This window comes from Nicotiana tabacum, chromosome 22 (assembly GCF_000715075.1).
Source record: "Nicotiana tabacum cultivar K326 chromosome 22, ASM71507v2, whole genome shotgun sequence".
NCBI classification, from domain to species: Eukaryota; Viridiplantae; Streptophyta; class Magnoliopsida; order Solanales; family Solanaceae; genus Nicotiana; species Nicotiana tabacum.
The window spans coordinates 197,717,911-197,737,809 of NC_134101.1; the positions used below are offsets into that span (position 1 = coordinate 197,717,911).

Below are 19,899 nucleotides of genomic sequence, written 5' to 3' on the forward strand. Positions count from 1 at the left end.
GTCAAGCCCTAATCCTAATTGTAAAAACCCAACTCCGTAACTTTCATTCGCGAATTAATAAAATGGAGCGGGACAGATACAAAATGATGGGCTGAAGTTTTTGTGAATAAACTGAATCTGATAACTTCCACTATAAGAAGTTCCAAAACGTGCCTTGGATTATGTTGTACGGTTGTCGAATTTTGCTTTCACGATATGCAGTTAAATAAAAAACTAATAAAAATGTGGGAGTCCATCTTTTGGATTGGAATAATTATATTTTTTTACTTTTAAGTTTTAAAAAAGTATTTGCCCAAAAACGTGTGAATAGGTTAATTCTTTTAAATTTTTAAGTTTTTTTCTATTTTAAATTTTTTTAATCTTCAAATTTATTAAGTTTTATCTTAAAATATAATACGTGTCGATATTTTGTTGTGACACACACCATAATATTATGAATTTGTATTTCCTTTTGTGTATAGATAGAAGATTTCTCAAGGAAACTATAAAAATAATGCTTTTGTGTCAAACTCAAGATCAACGTAGAAGTTCCACGTGTTGACTCCTACCTCAGAAACACGACCAGTTTGTTCCACGGAGCTTCTCCCGATCTCTATCCCTATGAAGTTTCCTCCAGTTGTTTCCTTAACCAAGAAGCTAAGTTACACTGGACATAAAGGAAGAATCGAACCAATCTTACATTTGCTGCCATTTAGGACCATAGACTCGTTTCAAACGCGTTACATTACATTACATCTAATACGCGGTGATCCCATTCTCTCTCCTTTTACTTCTCAACTTCTCTACCATCTATAAAAGTAGCACCAAAGAACAAACTTTTTTACTTTCTTGGAGTTCCTCTGCTTCCTAGAGAAAAGGGTAAGTCTTAAATTGTTGTTTGACTTTCTTGGAGTTCCTCTTAATTGACTTGGGTCTTCTTTGTGTGGGATTTGAACGGGATTATGATTGATTGTCCACTTTTGTGCTTTATGGATCAATATATTTGGGAATTATATTGACATTCATTTTGCAGTGGTAGTATGATGTTTGATTTGGGCTTTATATTGGTTAGTTATTCATGTTTCTGTTTCTTGCTCTTTGTTTGCAAGAGCTTAATCCATTTTGAATAAGATTATAATGGTGATCTAGTGCAAGATTTTTGTATGAATTTCTAATCTACTTTTGAATATTTTTTGGATGCCAATTTGTAATTTATACCGTAGTGGGATGACCAAAAAACCCCCCCCCCCCCCAGGAAGGAGAACCTCCACGCAACTTTTTGTGAATCAAGAGGGAAAAGGTTTCCACCTTTTGGTGTACCAAACACACAATCATATGATAAAGGGAAAATTAACCTCCCAAGTGTGATATTAGCCATCCTGCTACCCGAATTAGAGTACATCTTGTATATTGACCTGTTAGAAAAGTGATCAAACAAGATGTTTCTTTTTCCAGTTGAAAAAACTTTCTGTTGGAGCTTAGGGGAATGTATACTTAGTATCTGTAATCTCTTTTAGTAGGACTGAGTATCTCTGAAGTATTTTATCACCTTTTTTTTTTTGGTACTTTTTTCATCATTGCAAATTGGGACATCTTCTGTATTAACCTGTTAAAAACTGATCAGTCCTTTAAATTTCAATGTGGAGAATGTGTATTACAGTATGGGGAATTCATGTCAATGGCTTAGTTGATGGGTGAGGATTTGAGTATAGGTAAATTTCATGTTGTACTACCATTGTTTATAAACACCTGTTAGGTTTGGAAGGAGGTTGCTGACATATTCTATGACCTATGATGTTGTCTAAATTCTTTTGAGTGCTGCATCTATGACTGGGAATAGGGAAAAATCATTTCTATGTAGTTAATCAAATCACGGTTTCTTTACATAAGACTATGTTTACTGGTCATTGTGGTTTATGGGCACACCAATTAGTTAGAAGCCGAAAGCATGTACTGTGGCATGGGATATAGAAGTGCCGGAAAAGGGATTAGGGAAATGGTCCATTTAATGATACTTCGGAGTCTGGTTAGGTATTGAATATACTGCTGGGTGGTTCCACTACGGCTGTTTTCTTTTTCCCCGGCATCAATTCCAGCTAAACGATTCCTGTGTATGTGGCTTTGTTTTCTGGTTTAAAATGCAGTTAATTCTGTGGATTACTATGTGGTAATCTGATGGAATTCACGTCGATGATGGAAATGCTTTAAGAACAAGTAGAGTGGCTTATTGAGTTCAATCTGCCTATCAACTGGATCTGATTTGTTAGAACCAATCTATAAAAACATTGTTTGTCCTTAATATTTTTTGGAAAATCATCTCTTGCTTGTCATGTTATCTTTTTGTGTGATTCTCCTTTTGCTTTCTACCCAATGCTTTCATTTACCCATCAGAATTAGAACCTTATAATTTTGCAATTTGTTCTTGTCAGATAACTTAGAGACATTAAAGGCTTATTGACGCGGAGGACAATTTTGGAGATGGAAGACAAAAATGCTGGTGTTGCCAGGGAAGAAGGAAAGGTGGAAAAGGAAGAAATTCATCTCAAAGTTGAAAAGATAAAGAAGTCTGATGAAGTAAAAGAGAAAAGTGAGGCGGAGCTCGATTTGAAAACCAAATCAGTTGAGAAAGAAAAGCCAAAGCAGAAGATGGACCAGGGTAAAGAGAAGAAACACAAGGACAAGCAAGAAAAGAAAGATAAAGACAAGTTGACCAAGCTCGAGAAGGAGTCGAAGGAAAAACACGAGGACAAAAAAGGGGAAGAGAAAGAAGATGACTCACAAGATGTAGAGGAAGAGAAGAAGGATAAAGAGAAGAAACACAAGGAAAAGAAAGAGAAAAGGGATAAAGAGAAGAAAGATAAGTTCAAGAATGGGTTGGAGAAAGATGACGAGAAAGAGAGGAACCAGCTTGAAGAGAAGAAACCAAAAAAGGAAAAGAAGAAGGATAAAGATAAAGAAAGCAAAGGAAAGGAAGACAAGAGCAAAGATGAGTCAGAGGAAAAGAAGGATGATGAGAAAGAGAAGAAACACATGAAGGAACAAAAGGAGGACATAGATAAAGAAAAGAAAGACAATAAAAAAAAGGAGTCGAAAGAAATAGAGAAAGAAAAGTTTGATGAGAAGGAGGAGGAGGATAAAGATAAGGAACACAAGAAGGAAAAGAAGAAGGGTAAGGATAAAGATCAAGAAAAGAAAGACAAGAGCAAACAGGAGCTCGAGGTAGAAGGTGAGGAAGAGAAGGATGATAAGAACGACAAGAAGGATGACGAGAAGAAAGCTAAGAAGGGAAAAAAGGACAAAGATGAAGAAAAGAAAGACAAAAGCAAAGAAGAGTCTCTGGAAGAAACAGAGAGGAAGAAGGATAAAGAGAAGAAACACAACAAGGAAAAGGAGGACAAAGATAAAGAAAAGAAAGACAAGAGCGGCGTAGAGTTGAAGGAAGAAATAGAGGAAGAGAAGGATGACGGAAAAGAGAAAAAGAAGCATAAAGAGAAGAAACACAAGCAAGAGACGGTGAAAGGAAACAAAACCAAGAACAGAGAGGAGTTAGAGGCAGATGATGAAGCACGTGGAAGAAAAGAGAAAGAAACAAAGAAAGATAAGGAAAAGAAATGCAAGGAGGACAAGGATAAGGTGGATGAAAAGGGACATGAAACTGAAGTCACTACTAGGGAGATAAAAATAGGTGGAGAAAATAAAATGCCAGATGCGGAAGCAGAACATGAAAGCCAACAAAAGCAGAAAGGAAAGGAAGGTAAAGATGATAAAGGAAGCGACAAGAAAAAGGATAAAATTGAGAAGAAAAGGAAAATCGAGGATATATATAAAAGCAAAGATCTGAACAAGTTAAAAACAAAGTTGGAGAAGATCAATGGAAAAATTGAAGCACTTCAACAGGAAAAGGCGGACATCCTGAAAATGATAAAAGAAGCAGATGCTAAAGAGCTAGTTGTTGCTGAAAGCCCCAAGGATGCAGAGAAGGCCCAAGAAGCAGCAGTGGTTTAACAGTGAGTGGTCCATAGAAAAATATACATTCTCATACTATGTCTATGATATATGAATCTTTTGTTCTTTGTAATCTGAAGTCTGTGATGTAGGGGTATGGTTTTTCATTTATCGTTAGATCAAGTGTTATCTGTTTCTTACTTACCGTTATATATTTGTATCATGTTGTTTAGCTTTCTTGAAGTTTTATACTCAGCCTTATTCTACTCTGGTTTGGTCAATATAGTCTCTAGTCGTTGGAACAGCAAAGGCCTACAACGTATACAATGTGAGCAAACTAAAGTACTAATACATCTAGCAATTATGTTTTCAGAGCAAGACAATTGCAAACTTAAATCTTTAATATCGAAATAAGGTCATGTGAATTTGTTGTTAAACTGCAAAGGAGAATCTATTTTGTAAGGTCCCTTGAAGTAAGGGAGTAAAGAAATTGCTGTAAAATGGTGATTTTTCTATTACGAGTAATTGTCCAGTAATCTTCAAAATGAAAGCCAATCAGGAAAGGTAAAGGTAATTTTGACTACTGGACAGCACCAAATGAGTGCTGGCTAACAGAAGTTATTTACAGCTGGGTAAAAGCATCCCTATCTGGCTATGCAGGGAGCTAATGAAGTCTAACATCTGATTTACAACATTTACAGTGTCAATTTCAGACCAACAATACAAATAATACAAAAAGTATATTTAAGCTCATACACTGATGATCTGATTCCTTCAAAGCATCTCTTATTCCTCCCTTCACGGCCGTTAAGTTGCATTGTCAATTTTGGGTCATATAGCGCATTAGTTGCATGTGTTATAGGTAGTTTAGTTCTTTTGTTTTACACGATATTATGGTTCTTTGTCATTTTGGTTCCGGCCTCTACTTTTTACCTATGTTCGGTGCAAGGTGGTAGACGAGTGTCAGGGCACAATAATGGTCGATATTTGATGACTTTGAACAGCAGCCCAAGAATATAAACCTCAAAGCCTAAGCTTATGTATGCAGTGGCTGCATTGTAAATTTTTTTTCTTTCCTCCTAAATATATAGGCGGTGAAAAGTGGACGTATGTTTGCCAGGATGGTAATTCCATCCAGCTAGAGTGGGGTGAGAAGGTGGCTCAGTTGGTTGAGGCCCTCCTTTATCGTGTGGTTGAAGGATGGAATCCCATTCAACTTCCCTTTGCCCTCACCCTTCCCCAAATTAAAAAAAGTCCAGCCAGAGTGACTAATTTTATGATCCTGGAGAGAGTTGGAGAAATCTAATTTTTGTAGGAATATTTGGACATTCATAAGATGTGAATGTTTTTCTTATATGTGACTATGTGAGTATTCATGGTATGGTCAGTGTGTGCGAATGTGTGTGCGAATAATTATTTCCGAGATGGGGAGCATTCTAACAAGAAAATAAGGTTACTAGATGAGCATATTGAAGCTTGATAGCAATTCACTTGAGAAATATCCTTGAATACGAAGAATACTACTACCTTGAAGCGCTAAACACGGCTAAAATGAAACCCTAAAGAGCAAACTTAAAGAACATAAAATTTTAGATGAAACACTGCTAGAAAAACTGCTAAGAACACTACTAAAATTGTGTTCGGTCCGAAACACAATTTTAAAATAATTAAAATATAAATTTAATAATATTACCGACCGAAGTCGGTTGATTTTTGTCAACCTTTATATAAATAGCTTTTAAATAAACAATATTTAATACTTAATTGATATACATGCATACATATTTAATACTTAATTGATATACATACATATGTACATACATACATACATATATATATACACACACACACATACATACATACATTGATTGTAGCGACTGAATCATGTTTCCGATAGAGCACCATTGATTGGTCTATTGGCAAAGGAAACCCGGGAATTCAACATTTTGTTCTGTCCTCCGGACATTTATTATGCTGTCACTACTGCTTGTCAATTTGAAGTACATCAAAGCTCTCGTTCGAACTTCATATACGAGAATTCTAAACAAGAACTCGAGACTTGAAATGAATCCAAGTGAAGGTTCTTTCTCAGGTCGTAAGGAATAACATGCAAAAGACAGCCTGGAAAGACAAAGACATGATTTCAACATAAAAAGCGGTGGATGAGCGGTAATGGCTGGGAAGGGGGCAAGTACATCCTTTTGTTCTCAGTTCATGTGTGTGTATATATATATATATATACACACACACATATAAGTAATTAAAAAAAATGCATACAACTATCACACACACACACACACACACACACACACACACACACACACACACACACACACACACACACACACACACACACACACATATATATATATATATATATATATATATATATATATATATATATATATATATATATATATATATATATATATATATAAATAATCTTTAGACTTCGGTCGGTATTGTAATTAAATTAATTATAGAAATAATTGAAAAATCAATTACCGACCGATTTTAGTCGGTAATGTCCAGTCAAACGGTCAAAGTTTATTTAACATTACCGACCGAAAATTTCCGACCGATTTCTGTCGGAAATTTCTAATTAAGGGCAGCCCCGACAAGTTTCTTCCCCTTTTTTCTCTTTACTCTTTCTCTCACTCCTTCTTCCACATCCGAAAATCCTTCCCAAATCCCACCCAAATCACCTTACCAGTCCTTTCTCACCCAAAATTATACCCCCCACTTCGTATCTCCCACGCCATCACTGTTTCTTTGCCGCCATTGCGCCTCCGCCATAGAAGGCCGCCCCACCACTGCTCCTCTGCCACCATCTCCGCCCACCACTGCTCCTCCGCCCCACCACTGCTCCAAAATCATACTCCTCTCTTCTTTTTGAAGGTTAGTTATCTATATTTGTTAATTTTAGTTATTTAAGTTCTTTCAATTGTATAAACTAGGGTTTACAATTTGGGATTATTTCAATTGATTATAATTCTTTAGATTTAAGGTTTACTCTAATTGATTTTGTTTATGATATCATGTAAGGTACTTGCTTAATTAGATAATTTTTATTTTTTTCAATTTTATTGCTCATGATTTAGGGCTTGTTAAACCATGATTTAGGCCATATTAAATTATGATTTAGGGTTTATTAAATGATTAATAGTAAGTGAGTTAATCTAGTTGAATGAGTTAACTAATTAAATATTATAAACTAGGGTTTACAATTTGAGATTTTGGGATTATTTCAATTGATTATAATTCTTTAGATTTATTGCTCTAATTGATTTTGTTTATGATATCGTGTAAGGTACTTGCTTAATGTAACGACCCGCCCGGTTATTTTGAGAATTTATGCCCGATCCCTTATTAACTGCTTCTCCGTAATCTATTTCTCCTATTGTAACTTGCCGGGATGATTCATTTTGAATTTCAGAGTATTTTGGGATACTTAGTCCCTAAATGAGAGTTTAATTCTTAGAATTTGGACCGTACAGTGTGAAAACGGCTCCGTAATGGAGTTTCATCGATTCCATTAGCTCCGTTGGGTGATTTTGGGCTTAAAGGTGTGCCCGACTTGTGTTTTGGAGGTCCGTAGCTTATTTAGGCTTGAAATGACGAAAGTCAAATTTTTGTAGTTTTGGGCCGGTAATGGAATTTTTAATATCGGGATCGGAATCTGATTTCTGAAATTGAAATAGGTTTGTAATGTTGAATATGGCTTGTGTGCAAAATTTGGGGTCAATCGGACGTGGTTTGGTTGGTTTCGGCATCGGTTGTCGAATCTGGAAGTTCTAAGTTATTTAAGTTTGAATTGGAGGGTGATTTGTGATTTTTGCGTTGTTTGATGTAATTTGAGGGCTCTACTAAGTTCGTATGATGTTTTAGGATTAGTTGGTATGTTTGGTTGAGGTCCGGGGGGCCTCGGGAGGGTCTCGGGTGAGTTTCGGGTGCTTAACGGATTGGTTTGGGACTTATGCAAGTTGCTGCACCTGGTGTTTTCGCACATGCGCATTTTGGACCGCAGATGCGGAGCCGCAAAAGCGGCTAGGGAACCACAGAAGCGGAATTTGTCCTAGACCAGCTGGTTCCGTAGATGTGGTAAGGAATCCGCAGATGCAGAGGCGTAGAAGCAGTTGGGGACCGCAGGAGCGGGCTCGCAGTGCGGCCTAGTGCTCGCAGATGCGGTCCCAGCCCCACTTAAGTGAATTCCGCATCTGCGATGGAATTCCCGCAGGTGCGAAGAAGGGTCCGCATGTGCAATTTGTCTGGCAGAAAAAGAGAGAATTCGAGGGTTTGGTGTTCATTCCATAAAATTCGATTTTGAGCTCGGAGGAAGGCGATTTTTTGAGAGTTTTTTAGAGGAAAACATTGAGTAATGATTCTTAATCCTATTTTGATCATCTTTCATTAATCCATAGTTGTTTTCTTCATTAAATTAAGGAATATGAGCGAGGAAGTTGGAAAATTGGGGGAAAAGTTCCCCAACCAAAAATCTGAGATTTGAGTGGGATTTAGGCGTCAGATTTGGATGATTTTTGCACGAGTGAACTCGTGAGTGAATGTGTGTTCATAATTTGTGACTTTTACCCGATTCCAAGACGTGGGCCAGGGGAGGATTTTTGGACGTTTTCTATTTTCTTGCCTTAGCTTTAATTTTATAAGCCAAATTAGTTGTTTGTAGCTATATTTACGTTATGTAATTGATTTGGCTAAATTTTGGCTATCCGGAGCCGGATATTCATGAAAAGAGCATTATTTCAGATTGATTTAAGCTTGGTTCGAGGTAAGTGACTTGCCTAACCTTGTGTGGGGGAACTCTCCTTAGGATTTGGTACTGTTTGATATATGAGCGCCGTTTCTGTGAGGTGACGAGTGCGTACACGGGCTATTTGTTGAAAACCTCCGTTTTCATTAAGCAAATATCTATTTTCTTTTAATTGAGCAATACTAGTATATGTAACTATCCTGTTTAGTTTAGAAAAGCACGCGTACGTGCCTTAACTACCTTAACTGCTTATCTGAACTATGTGCAGCATGTTTTAGTGAGATTTCCTGTTCTTCCTTGACTCGGATTTAGCCTAAATTGTGTGGTTTCTTGCTAAAACTGTTATCTCTGTTTGGTTGAGCTGCATATTTACTTTGAGACTATGGAACGGTATTCCGAAAGATCTCCCTGTACTGCATATTTACTTTGGGACTACGGAAAGGTATTCTGGGAGATCTCCCAGCATTGCATATTTACTTTGGGACTACGGAACGGTATTCCGGGAGATCCCCCTGCACATTTTTGTTTAAGTCTACGGGACGTTATCCCGGGAGATCCCCTGTTGCTATAACTATGTTCCGAGCTGTTGGCTTTCATTGAATTTTACTCCTGTTAAATTTTTGTACTTATTTTACTGTAATACTTGTTTTCTGTCTTATTTCATTATATTTATACCAGCAGGGCCCTGACCTGATCTCGTCAATACTCGACCGAGGTTAGGCTTGACACTTACTAGGTACTGTTGTGGTGTACTCATTCCTTCCCTGCACATGTTTTTCGTGTGCAGATCCAGGTACCCCTTTCCAACCACATCACTAGTGAGGCGAGCCAGCTGTAGAGACTTCAAGGTATATCTACCACATCTGCAGCCCTCGAATTCCCTATCTATTCCACCCCATGCCAACCCTTCTTGTATTTTCTTCCTTTTTATTAGATTCTAGAGTATGGGAGAACTGTTTCTTTCTTTAGCTTGTGACTTATGACATTTCGGGTTTTGGGAGAGTTTTTGTACTGTTCGGAAGTAATTATTGTATATACCGGGCGGCATCTCATTTTTTTTGTTTAAATTTACTTATTAGTTGATAGCTTTTATGTATTCGTTCTCTTTTTCTGCAAATGTTAGGCTTACCTAGTCGTAGAGACTAGGTGTCGTCACGACGGTTTCATGGAGGGAGAACTAGGGTCGTGACACTTAATTAGCTAATTTTTAATTTTCGGAATATAATTTTATGCAATTTTTAGGGTTTTTGTCTATTTAGGATTTATGTGATTAAATAGGGTTTTTGAACTACATTAGCTTTAGATTTGGAATTGAACTACCTAAAATTACAAGTTCCATAGTGCATTTTGATGCTATTATACTTCAATACTATACTATTTACCGAAAGGTCTAAAATCTTTGGTCTTTTACCCACTCCTTCTATATTGTTCAAGTTTCACACTTTCACTGGCCTTCTTTTATTTTAAATGAATTCTTCAACTTATCTCACTTCTTTATGTAATTGAGTTTCAAATGAATTTTTGATGACTTCTGTAGAAAATTACAACAGTTTGTGTTTTTTTTTGGTTTATCTAATTCTAATTTTTAAGGAGTATGTTACTCTTTAACTCTGCTAACATTCACGATTAACCAAAGATGCACAAAAGGAAAGTCATGTATAGTTTGCCCGGGTGCATTTGGTATAGAAGAAAATTCTCTTGAACAATAATCTTGCGGAAAATATTCATTACATTGAGAAATATTGTTTAGACCATTTTTTGGTGTTTGGTTGAACTAAAAATTTGGTTATACAAGACGTATAAGTTTAGGCCATAAGGTATGATTTATGAATATAGTACTTTAATATTATTTTTCAGTATTGTAGGTTGGTTGACAAAGAAAGCAAGGAAGGCAGCCAGGGCTGCAACCAAAATAGTTGATGATAGGGCAATCAAACCTTTAGATGTTTGGAAGATAATAGAAGATGAGAGGAAATATCTTCAAAGGAATCCAAATGCTAATTATGTGAGCAAAAGAAGAGTGCCCACAGGACCAAACGCCATACACAACAGGTACATTACTATTCCATATATGCATTAGTATGTTACCAATGAGAAAAACTTACGTAGAAAAGTTTTTGTAGAAAAGTAAATTACTATCGCCTGAATGAAATTCTAAGTAAGGAGAATTTAATTAACGCGGGAAAGTAGATTGGAAAGTAAAACTTTTCAAGACTGAGGAAATATGAACGCACGATGTGATTTGATTGTGGAGTATATGCAACCCACTTTTTTGTTCCTTTTTAGTATTTTAGGAGGGTGTCATTTATAATTGGGACACTGCAAAAGATAGACATAATATTGGATAAATGCATGAAAATGGGTAGTTTCCAAGATATTAATTACTTTTGGGGAGTCTTTCTTGAATGATTATGTTGGCATTTTTGACGATTCAAAGGAACAAGTTTTTTCTTCTGGTTTGAGTGGAATTATTTTTTCTTTAAGTAGCAAATTTCACAAGGTAAAGCTAAGCTCCTAAACAAGACTTAGTTAAAGTTTACTTTTGTCCAATATTTTTAGCCGTGATTGGTGCCCAGTAAACTACAATTATTAGATTTAATCCTCACTTAGCTTAATGTTTTAATTTTCGGTGGCATTCTAGATGTTCAAAAAATTGGTCAAAGTATTCAAAAGGTAGAATTTTGTTAATATAGATTTTATAGTTTTTATTGTTATTATTCTTCTTGTTGTTGTTATTGTTGTTGTTATTGGTTGAATGACAGCAATGTAATGCTGCCGTTATAGGTGATTGGTTGTTGGTAAGTGGTGCAGCTATAAAATAGCTGTTTTCTAGCAAAAGAATACCCAGAAAACAGACCGACTTCGATTGGTAATTTAAAAATAATTAAAAAATATTTTTAACAATACCGACCGAGGTTGGTCGGAATTTAATAATTAAAAAAATAAATAATTAAAATTTCGATCGATTTTGATCGGTAATTTAAAAATAATTAAAAAATATTTTTAACAATATCGACTAATGTCAGTTGTCACACCTTCTTTTTACCTACACCCTCGGAAAGAGGGGTGTGTATGGGAGTTTTTTCCAACTTAAAGTGACAATCGAAACGTGATTTATTTTATTCAAAATTCAGAGTTGCCACTTGGGATAATTTATGGTGTCCCAAGTCACTGGTTCAAATCCCGAATCGAGGAAAAGATTGACTCTGTTTTACAGTCCGCGAACACAGAAATCCGAGTAAGGAATTCTGTTAATCCGGGAGAAGGTGTTAGGCATTCCCGGATTCCGTGGTTCTAGCACGGTCGCTCAACTGTTATAATTGGCCTATTATCTGATTTTAATACCTGTTTTAGCCTATAGTGCAATTTTAAACTTTATAACCGCTTTTATTTAATTTTAAGAAAAAATTGCAACGTCATTTAAAACACGTCTTGAACTGCGTCACATAAATGCACCCGCGGCTCTCGATATATTCTATCTAACATTGTTGAGATTTGGATTTGGGTCACATAAATGCGCACCCGAGTTTAGGAAGGTAAATTAATTTAAATAGCGTGCCTAAAGCAACTACGCACTTTAACTTTGCGAGGGCCATGAAAAATTTGCTAAATGATACGCCTTGAGTTCTAAGGATTAAACACATTAATTAAACGAGGGCCGTGCATTTAAAATTTTTTGTTTGGCACGGCACACCTCGATTTATCCTATCAAAAGAGTTTCCACACTAACTTAGGGGGGCCATAAATTACTAGAATTATATAATATGGCGCACCTCAATTATTAAAGGGTTTGGCTAGTTGATTAAAGGGCATAAGAAATTCTTGAATCAAATTCACGAGACCAAATTTAAACAAATTGCAATGGTGGAGAATTGGGCCAGTCATTAGAGTGGATATGGGCCGACGACGGCCATTAACGCGAAGGCACCAATTCACAATAAACAAAAATGCAGGCAACAAAACTCATTCCCCTTTTATTTCCAATTTGCTTTCAAGGCTCTGGGCCCAAATTGAGCCCAAACTTAACAAACGAAAAGGACAACAACGTGTATTCCCCAAGGATCGAGTCTTTGAGGAGCCAAATCACCCAAGGCTCCAAGACTCTGCTTTTTTTTTTACAAACCATAGGATCCAATTAACAACAATCATTGACATAAGCAGGAATAACTTAAACTATTCGAAATGCAAAAATGCATGAAAATTCAGAACATCTCATATTCAAATCCTTATGTCTCATTCAAATACAAGGCAACATTATTTGGCTTTATGTCTCATTCTAATTATTATACCAAATCATAACTAAACATGCTGGACTTTAACCTTGACCAAACTTAATTATATATCATTCAAACACTAGCCAACTATTCAAACCAGTCAAAGTGTTATTACCATTACCAACAAAGATACTTCTCTCACCCATAGCTATTTTCAACACGACTGATGCTAAACAAGAAAATCAAATCACTCAAAACTTCAGTTTTATGCTGTGACAATCAGCTCATGCTCTATTTACGAGTCAAAACATTTCTAATGATAAATATTACAAGCGTACATGAAATTGAAAGGAAACGACTAAGATTCAATGTGAACATCTGCGGTTCTTGATCAATTTTCAGATTCCAAACTTCAAATATACTTAAGTGATGTCCATGGTGTTTGAGAATACCTGGAAAGCAAAATGACAGAAAAGGAAAAAGATCAGCAATAACAGGACAGTGTCAGCAGCAGCAATGAAACAATAGTCTCTCAGTAGTTCAAAATCAGTTTTAAAAAACCAAAAGCAGACCATCTTCAACCCAGATAAGTACTTGTGATCTTTCAGGAATAATAGCTAGGCAAGGGGAGCTAAGAAAATTATAAATCAGGACTCCCAACACAAATTCAGCCCAGAATCAGCTTTCAAAAACCAAATTAAACCATCCTCAACCCCATGTGAATCAGAGATTGCTTCGGATATTCAAAACCTCAAGAATTATAGAAAAAAAAATCCAATGGAACAGTAGTTTTCTATAAAATTCTTAGCCATTCTTGAGTTTCAGATTTTTTCTCCCTTTTTTTTCTCTGAATGCCAAGCTAATGTGCTTTATAGGCAAGGCATTAGGGCAACCCCTAGGAATCAGTTTTTGCACCTTAGTCCCTTTCTAACTTTGATTTTTGCTTAGGGAACCTTAATTTAAAAATCAGATACACAGAACAGTCCCCACCCCAGCTTCCTAGAAGCTTCCTAATTTAGTTACTGATAGATTCCCTTATCTAATTATCCAAATTACCCCTAATACCCCTGTTTTTTTTACTGCAGGAGACCAAATGGGTCAAAGCCGACCCAAGGTCCCAATTCTAAAGTTGGGCCTGCAAAACCAGCCTAATCCCCTCTTCTCTTGGATTTCTGAGTTCGAGCCCAGTTTAATTCATAAGTGCAATACCCAAACAACTAAAAACAACAACCTGCAAATCAAACCCCTTTTCCCCCTCTTTTGTTTTTGACAGCAAATTAAAACAAAACTTTAAAATATCAGTACACAACAATTGATTCAAACTACTTGCAACTTAGTCCTAAACATGTACAAAGCAATTACTAATAAAATAAAAACGGAGAAAAGAACTTAGTAAAAATCAGAAGAGATGAAGATACGAAGAACAGGATAACAAAAGGAACTTAGATACCTAAAACAAGGGCGGAGATGGCTTGAACGGACCTTTTTCTCTTTCGATTTTGAATCGTAATTGGTATTAGTCGTGGGTTTTTGTTAAACCGACGAGAAACAACAATAACATGTCGAAACGAACCATCGAAGCTTGAAGAGATTTGGGAGATTTTGCTTCTGCTCTACGACCCCTTTTTTAGATCTGAAATTGGCTTCAATTGGTAGTGATTCAAAGGCAATTACTGGTAGATTCATGGAAAGGGGACGAAGAGGGGTCTGTGTGGTGATATTGGTTGGAGTTCGGCGGTGGTTTGGGAGGCCACGCCGGCAGAAATGGCGGAGAAGATTGAAATGCTTCTCTGAGGGAGATGAAGTGAATGAACAGGATTTAGGTTTAATGAGAAGGGTTTGGACATTCTTATGTAATTGGGGAAAAAACCTGGACCATTGGATGCACATGAATGAACGGATGAGATGAACCTGGGCATGGACAAAACACGAAACTACGTCGTTTGGTTAAGCTAAAGCTGGGACTGGGTGTAGTAACGGGTTTGGGCTAAATTTAACCGGGTCTGAGGAGGAATTATTTGGGCTGGGGCAATTTAGATCACAAGATTGGCCCAAAACCTTAATCCCCTCAAATTTTCTTTTAAATCTTCATCTTTTTTTTTCAAAATTAAAAATAGAATCCTAAGTTAAATCATAAAACCAAATTAGCCTCTAAAGAATACTAATTAATTCTAAATAATAATTATCACAAATAATTTAAAAATCAAATTAAGAAAAAACTACCAAAAATTAAAATGTGCGAAATAAGTTATTTTTTGTGATTTTTCCCATTTTTATAAAACAACTAATTTGTCAATTAATCCTAAATCTAGACTTAAATCCTAAAAATGCAAATGCAACATATTTTTGTATTTTTTATTAATTAAACAAATTAAACATGCACAAACAATATGCAAACAATAATAGAAAATGCCACAAAAACCCACAAAATTACAAACAATGTAAAAATTATTTTGTTTTTGAATTTATGGGAGTAATTCATATAGGGCAAAAATCACGTGCTCACATCGATCGGTAAAATTAATTTGTGTCAGATATTTGGTCAAACTGCGTTGACAGTTACCGACCGACTTCGATCGCTTTCCGTTTGCGACCATTATTTTGTTGATCAATTATAAACAATTGGAAATCGATCGATTTTTGTTGGATTCCGACCGATTTTGGTCGATTTTTCTGGACGCTTTTTGGCAGTTTTTTAGTGGTGTTTCTAACCGAAGAAGTTCAATATAATCCTTCGAACCACCTTGAGCATGTCTATCTACATTTGTAGAATTAGAATTTTTTGGATGGCCTTTTTGTATAGGCTGGATACCTCGCTTTACATGGCTCATTGGTCTAGTATCCACTCACAAAATGCATGTACTTCATCTGAAGTGTATTAAAGATAGTTTTGCTATATCAGGAGTTTTTAACCAAAATCATCCCTTATCTTTAAGAATAGGTCTAATTTTGTCCTTCATTTATCACCTTGAGCACTTATTGTCCTCTAACTTTACCAAACTTGAACAGCTTTTGTCTACTAACAGAAAAACCAAACGGTGAGCACCATAATTAATGGGTTTCACATAACAGACCCACCCACCTTGAGTTTTCTTTCCCAATCTTTTCTTCCCTCAATGCAGTTCTTCCTCACAGTAACCAGGCAACATCAACTTTTTTTAAAAGCAAACTATAACCTTGGAATTGCAACATAATGGCGACATAAATATAGTGAAACTTGGTCGGCAAAAACGATTATTACCTACTGGCGTGACTACAATATTTTTGGTTGCTAATATTTGTAGTGTCAATTTATCCAATATGTGAAGAGCTTCTGGTGTCAATTTAAATGGTTTTATCCTCTACCTGAATCTAGAAGTGTTTATGGGGTCAATTTTACCTCACAAGGTAAGGGTAAGGTCTGTCACACCTCCTTTTTCACTCGCGTCCCCGTAGAGAGCGCAGAGGGAGTTTTTCCAATTAAAAGACAATCGAAATGGGATTTTATTTAAAGATTCAGAGTCGCCACTTAGGAGATTTATGGTGTTTCAAGTCACCGGTTGAATCCCGAATCGAGGAAAATATTGACTCTGTATTACATTCCGCGAACCAGAAATCCGAGTAAGGAATTCTGTTAACCTGGGAGAAGGTGTGAGGCATTCCTGAGTTTCGTGTTCTAGCACGGTCGCTCAACTATCATATTCGGCTTGTTTATCTGATTTTAATACATTTTGAACCTACGTACCAATTTTACCCTTGAACCGCTTTTATCATTTATTATTTAAAGAATTGCAACGTCGTGAGAATGCGTCTCGAATTGCGCCACATAAATGTACCCGCCACTTTCGATACATTCCAACTTCGTTGAGATTTGGATTTGGGTCACATAAATGTGCACCCGAGTTTAGGAAGATAACATTATTAAATACGCGCCTAAAGATACTACGCGTTGTTATTTTGAGAAAAAGCCGTAAAGTTCGCTATGCGGCCTGTCTCGAAATCTAAGCATTTGGAATAACTATCCATTGAGGGCCCCGCAATTTGTAATTTATTCGGCGAGGCACGCCTCACTTATTTTTTTAAAAAAAGGGCTAATCAGCCACCTCTATTATTTATTATTTTTAGAGAGATTGCAACGTCGTGAAAATACATCTCGAACCACGTCACATCAATGCACCCGTGGTTATTGACATGCTTCGACTCCGTTGAGATTTGTATTTGGGTCACATAAATGTGCACCCGAGTTTAAGAAAGTAAATTATTAAGAGCGTGTCTAAAATGACTAGCGCGTTGTTATCTTTGGGGAGGGCCGTGAACTTCACTAAGCGGCCCATCCTGAATTCTAAATGTTTCATTTTAACCATTTATTAAGGGCCCCACCATTTACGTATTTTTGTTTGGCAAGGCTCGTCTCATTTACTATTTAAAGGGCAAACCTAAAAGCGACTATGATTTGCTATTTTTATTTTTTGTCTCTAATAAAGAAAATGTCCTAATTAATTGATGTATTTGAAAGGACCAAATTCTCATGGCTCAATCTTGGTTCAATTACAACATAAGAGGTAACAAATAAAATATTTATTTTAGCAATTCGTTCTAAACAACCCAGATTATACTCTATAAAGGCAACTGGGCAGTTATAGGATTAGGCCCGGGTCAATGAAAGCCAAAGTACTGAGCAAAACTTGTTTCAAAATGCTTCGAATACACTTCACTGATTAGTAATAGACGGGACAGTGTCCAACTTTATTCAAACTTATGAACTACTAACTGATGGGCTCTTATTCATATTCAAATTATGCTTAGGCTAATTTATTGCTACAAAAACTTAAAGAGCTCAACGAATTAATTAACCAATTGACATTTACGTTGAGATTTCAAGCCCAAAGACATAGTATTGTGCGACACATGACTTTTGAATTCAATTCATCGGTAATAAAATAAGCTAACGTACTGCACTACTAACACGTTCATTGGGCCTGGATTTTAGTATTGACAGGGCCTACGCTTGCTTTCAAACCTAATTTTCAGTTTCAATAAGTAGTCAACACACGGATTCAAGCTACCTTACACTAATAGCCCCAACTAAACTAAACCAAATGGCTAAGACACAGGGCATGCATCTAATTCGTTTAACAGTTCTCAGCTAAAAAATAGTCCAATAGTTCGCATCAGTCCAGTTACACATTCAACAGACATTTATAAGATATTAGTGAGTGAAGTATCTTAATGTACAAATCAATAGAAAAGCTAAATCAAACTTAAGCTTCAAATCTTCATGTATATTCATGCTTCATGTTTTTCAGCGTACAAATTGGCAAGGTTACAGCCGTGTACCTGGAATCTGAATTGAAATATAGAAGGGAATGGTCAGCAACAACAATACAACAACAGTTACAACATCAATACCACGACAGTCCAGTTCTGAATCAGAAACACAACCAAACCAACGCACGAACAGATTTATAAGACCCCACAACAACAATCAGCACCCAAATCGACTCAACCGAACTTGAATTAAGCCAAGATTCTACTACAAAAAACCGATCTTTTAAATTCTCAGAAATTGACTTTAAGCTTTCGAAATTTGTTCCAAAACTGACTGCCTTTCGAAAGAACTCTCAAAAACTCTATGAACTCCTTCGAGTATTGTTCAAAGACTGACCTTAAGATGCTCTCAAACAGTGCTATCAGAGACTTTTTTTTTCTCTTCTCAGGTTTGCCCCCAAAAAGAAAAGCCAGACCAGACTCAAAAAGATCCCCTTTAATTCTGTCCAGACCCCTATTTATACCCAAACCTCAGTCCCTTTCTAGCTCTAAGGAGCACTTAGCTAATTAAGAAAGTATTTTCTGCCCACTACTACATGTTTTGTTTTAATTCACTTGTTCCCCACTAGGGTATGTTTCTTCCCATTATCCCTTGTCCTTCCCTTTATTTAATTGTTCAAACATGTATGGGCAACATATTTTAATCAATCCCCTTTTAAGCCTTTCATACCATTATGTTTTGTTCCCCATTAACACTAAACAATTGCATTAGTTTAATGGTATTTTAGTACCCTACTGTCAGCCCATTCATCTTAAGCCATTTTCAAACTTTTTAAACCCCAAAATACCTTCCTAAAGTCCCTGAAATTACTGTCCTACCCAATCCCTTTCACTCTGCATTGAACCTTTCAACTCTAACCTATTCAAACCTACCAACTAACTAAGCTGAATCCAACAAACTACAATAGCTATAACCAATTCAAATCAGTTAGAAATTCAGGATATCAAATCAAATGGCACCAAAATGAAGACTAAGGGTCAGGGCAGCACATATTGAACTAACTATAACCAATCATATTTAGCTCAGCAACAAATGAACTAAAATCAACTAGACGAGCATATGCCTTAATCAGATTGGAATACAAAAGAAGAAACAGCGAGAAGAGCCTTAAGGGGATTGACAAATTCAGGATAACAAATGACCAATAAATTCATTTCAATGAACTGAATATACCAACAGGCTTAGTTCTAAGTTCAAATATACCAACGAGCTCATTTTAACACAAAATTTAGAACACAAACGAAGCAAGAGGGGAAACATACAGGAATGAGCTATGAAATCAAAACCAAAATTAAACTACTACCATGTTAAACTAACACTCAAACCTACCGGACTAATCGAAGAAACTTATTCGATTGATTAAACAGTTATAACATATAATCAACAACAGAAAATTTGGATCAAGAAAAAGGTCCAAAGAGAGGAGGAGGAAAATTATTGACAAAGCCGGGCTACAATGAAACTTTAAACAGATAAACAACAAACAAAAAAATGAAAAAAAGAAATGGAAAGGAAATACCTCAAAATCTATAGATCGAACTCCAATCAGTTTGACCTTCGACTTGAACCTTTTGAGGTAAAAACGAACTTTAATCGAGTGTTCTCGACTGAGAATACTCGACTAAAGTTGATTAAAACCCCAATTTCTTTTTCCCCTCGGACCGACTCCAGGTTTGGTCCTTCTA

The 19,899-nt window shown here is 36.2% G+C and overlaps 1 protein-coding gene across 1 annotated transcript; it reads left to right on the top strand.

Moving 5' to 3' along the window:
* Nucleotides 1–562: 562 nt before the first annotated feature.
* LOC107815713 (uncharacterized) lies at nucleotides 563–4,190 on the top strand. Its single transcript, XM_016641333.2, has 2 exons — nucleotides 563–858; nucleotides 2,409–4,190. The coding sequence occupies exon 2, from the start codon at nucleotides 2,458–2,460 to the stop codon at nucleotides 3,982–3,984; it is 1,527 nt and encodes a 508-aa protein (XP_016496819.1). The 5' UTR covers nucleotides 563–858; nucleotides 2,409–2,457; the 3' UTR covers nucleotides 3,985–4,190.
* The last annotated feature ends 15,709 nt before the right edge of the window (nucleotides 4,191–19,899 follow it).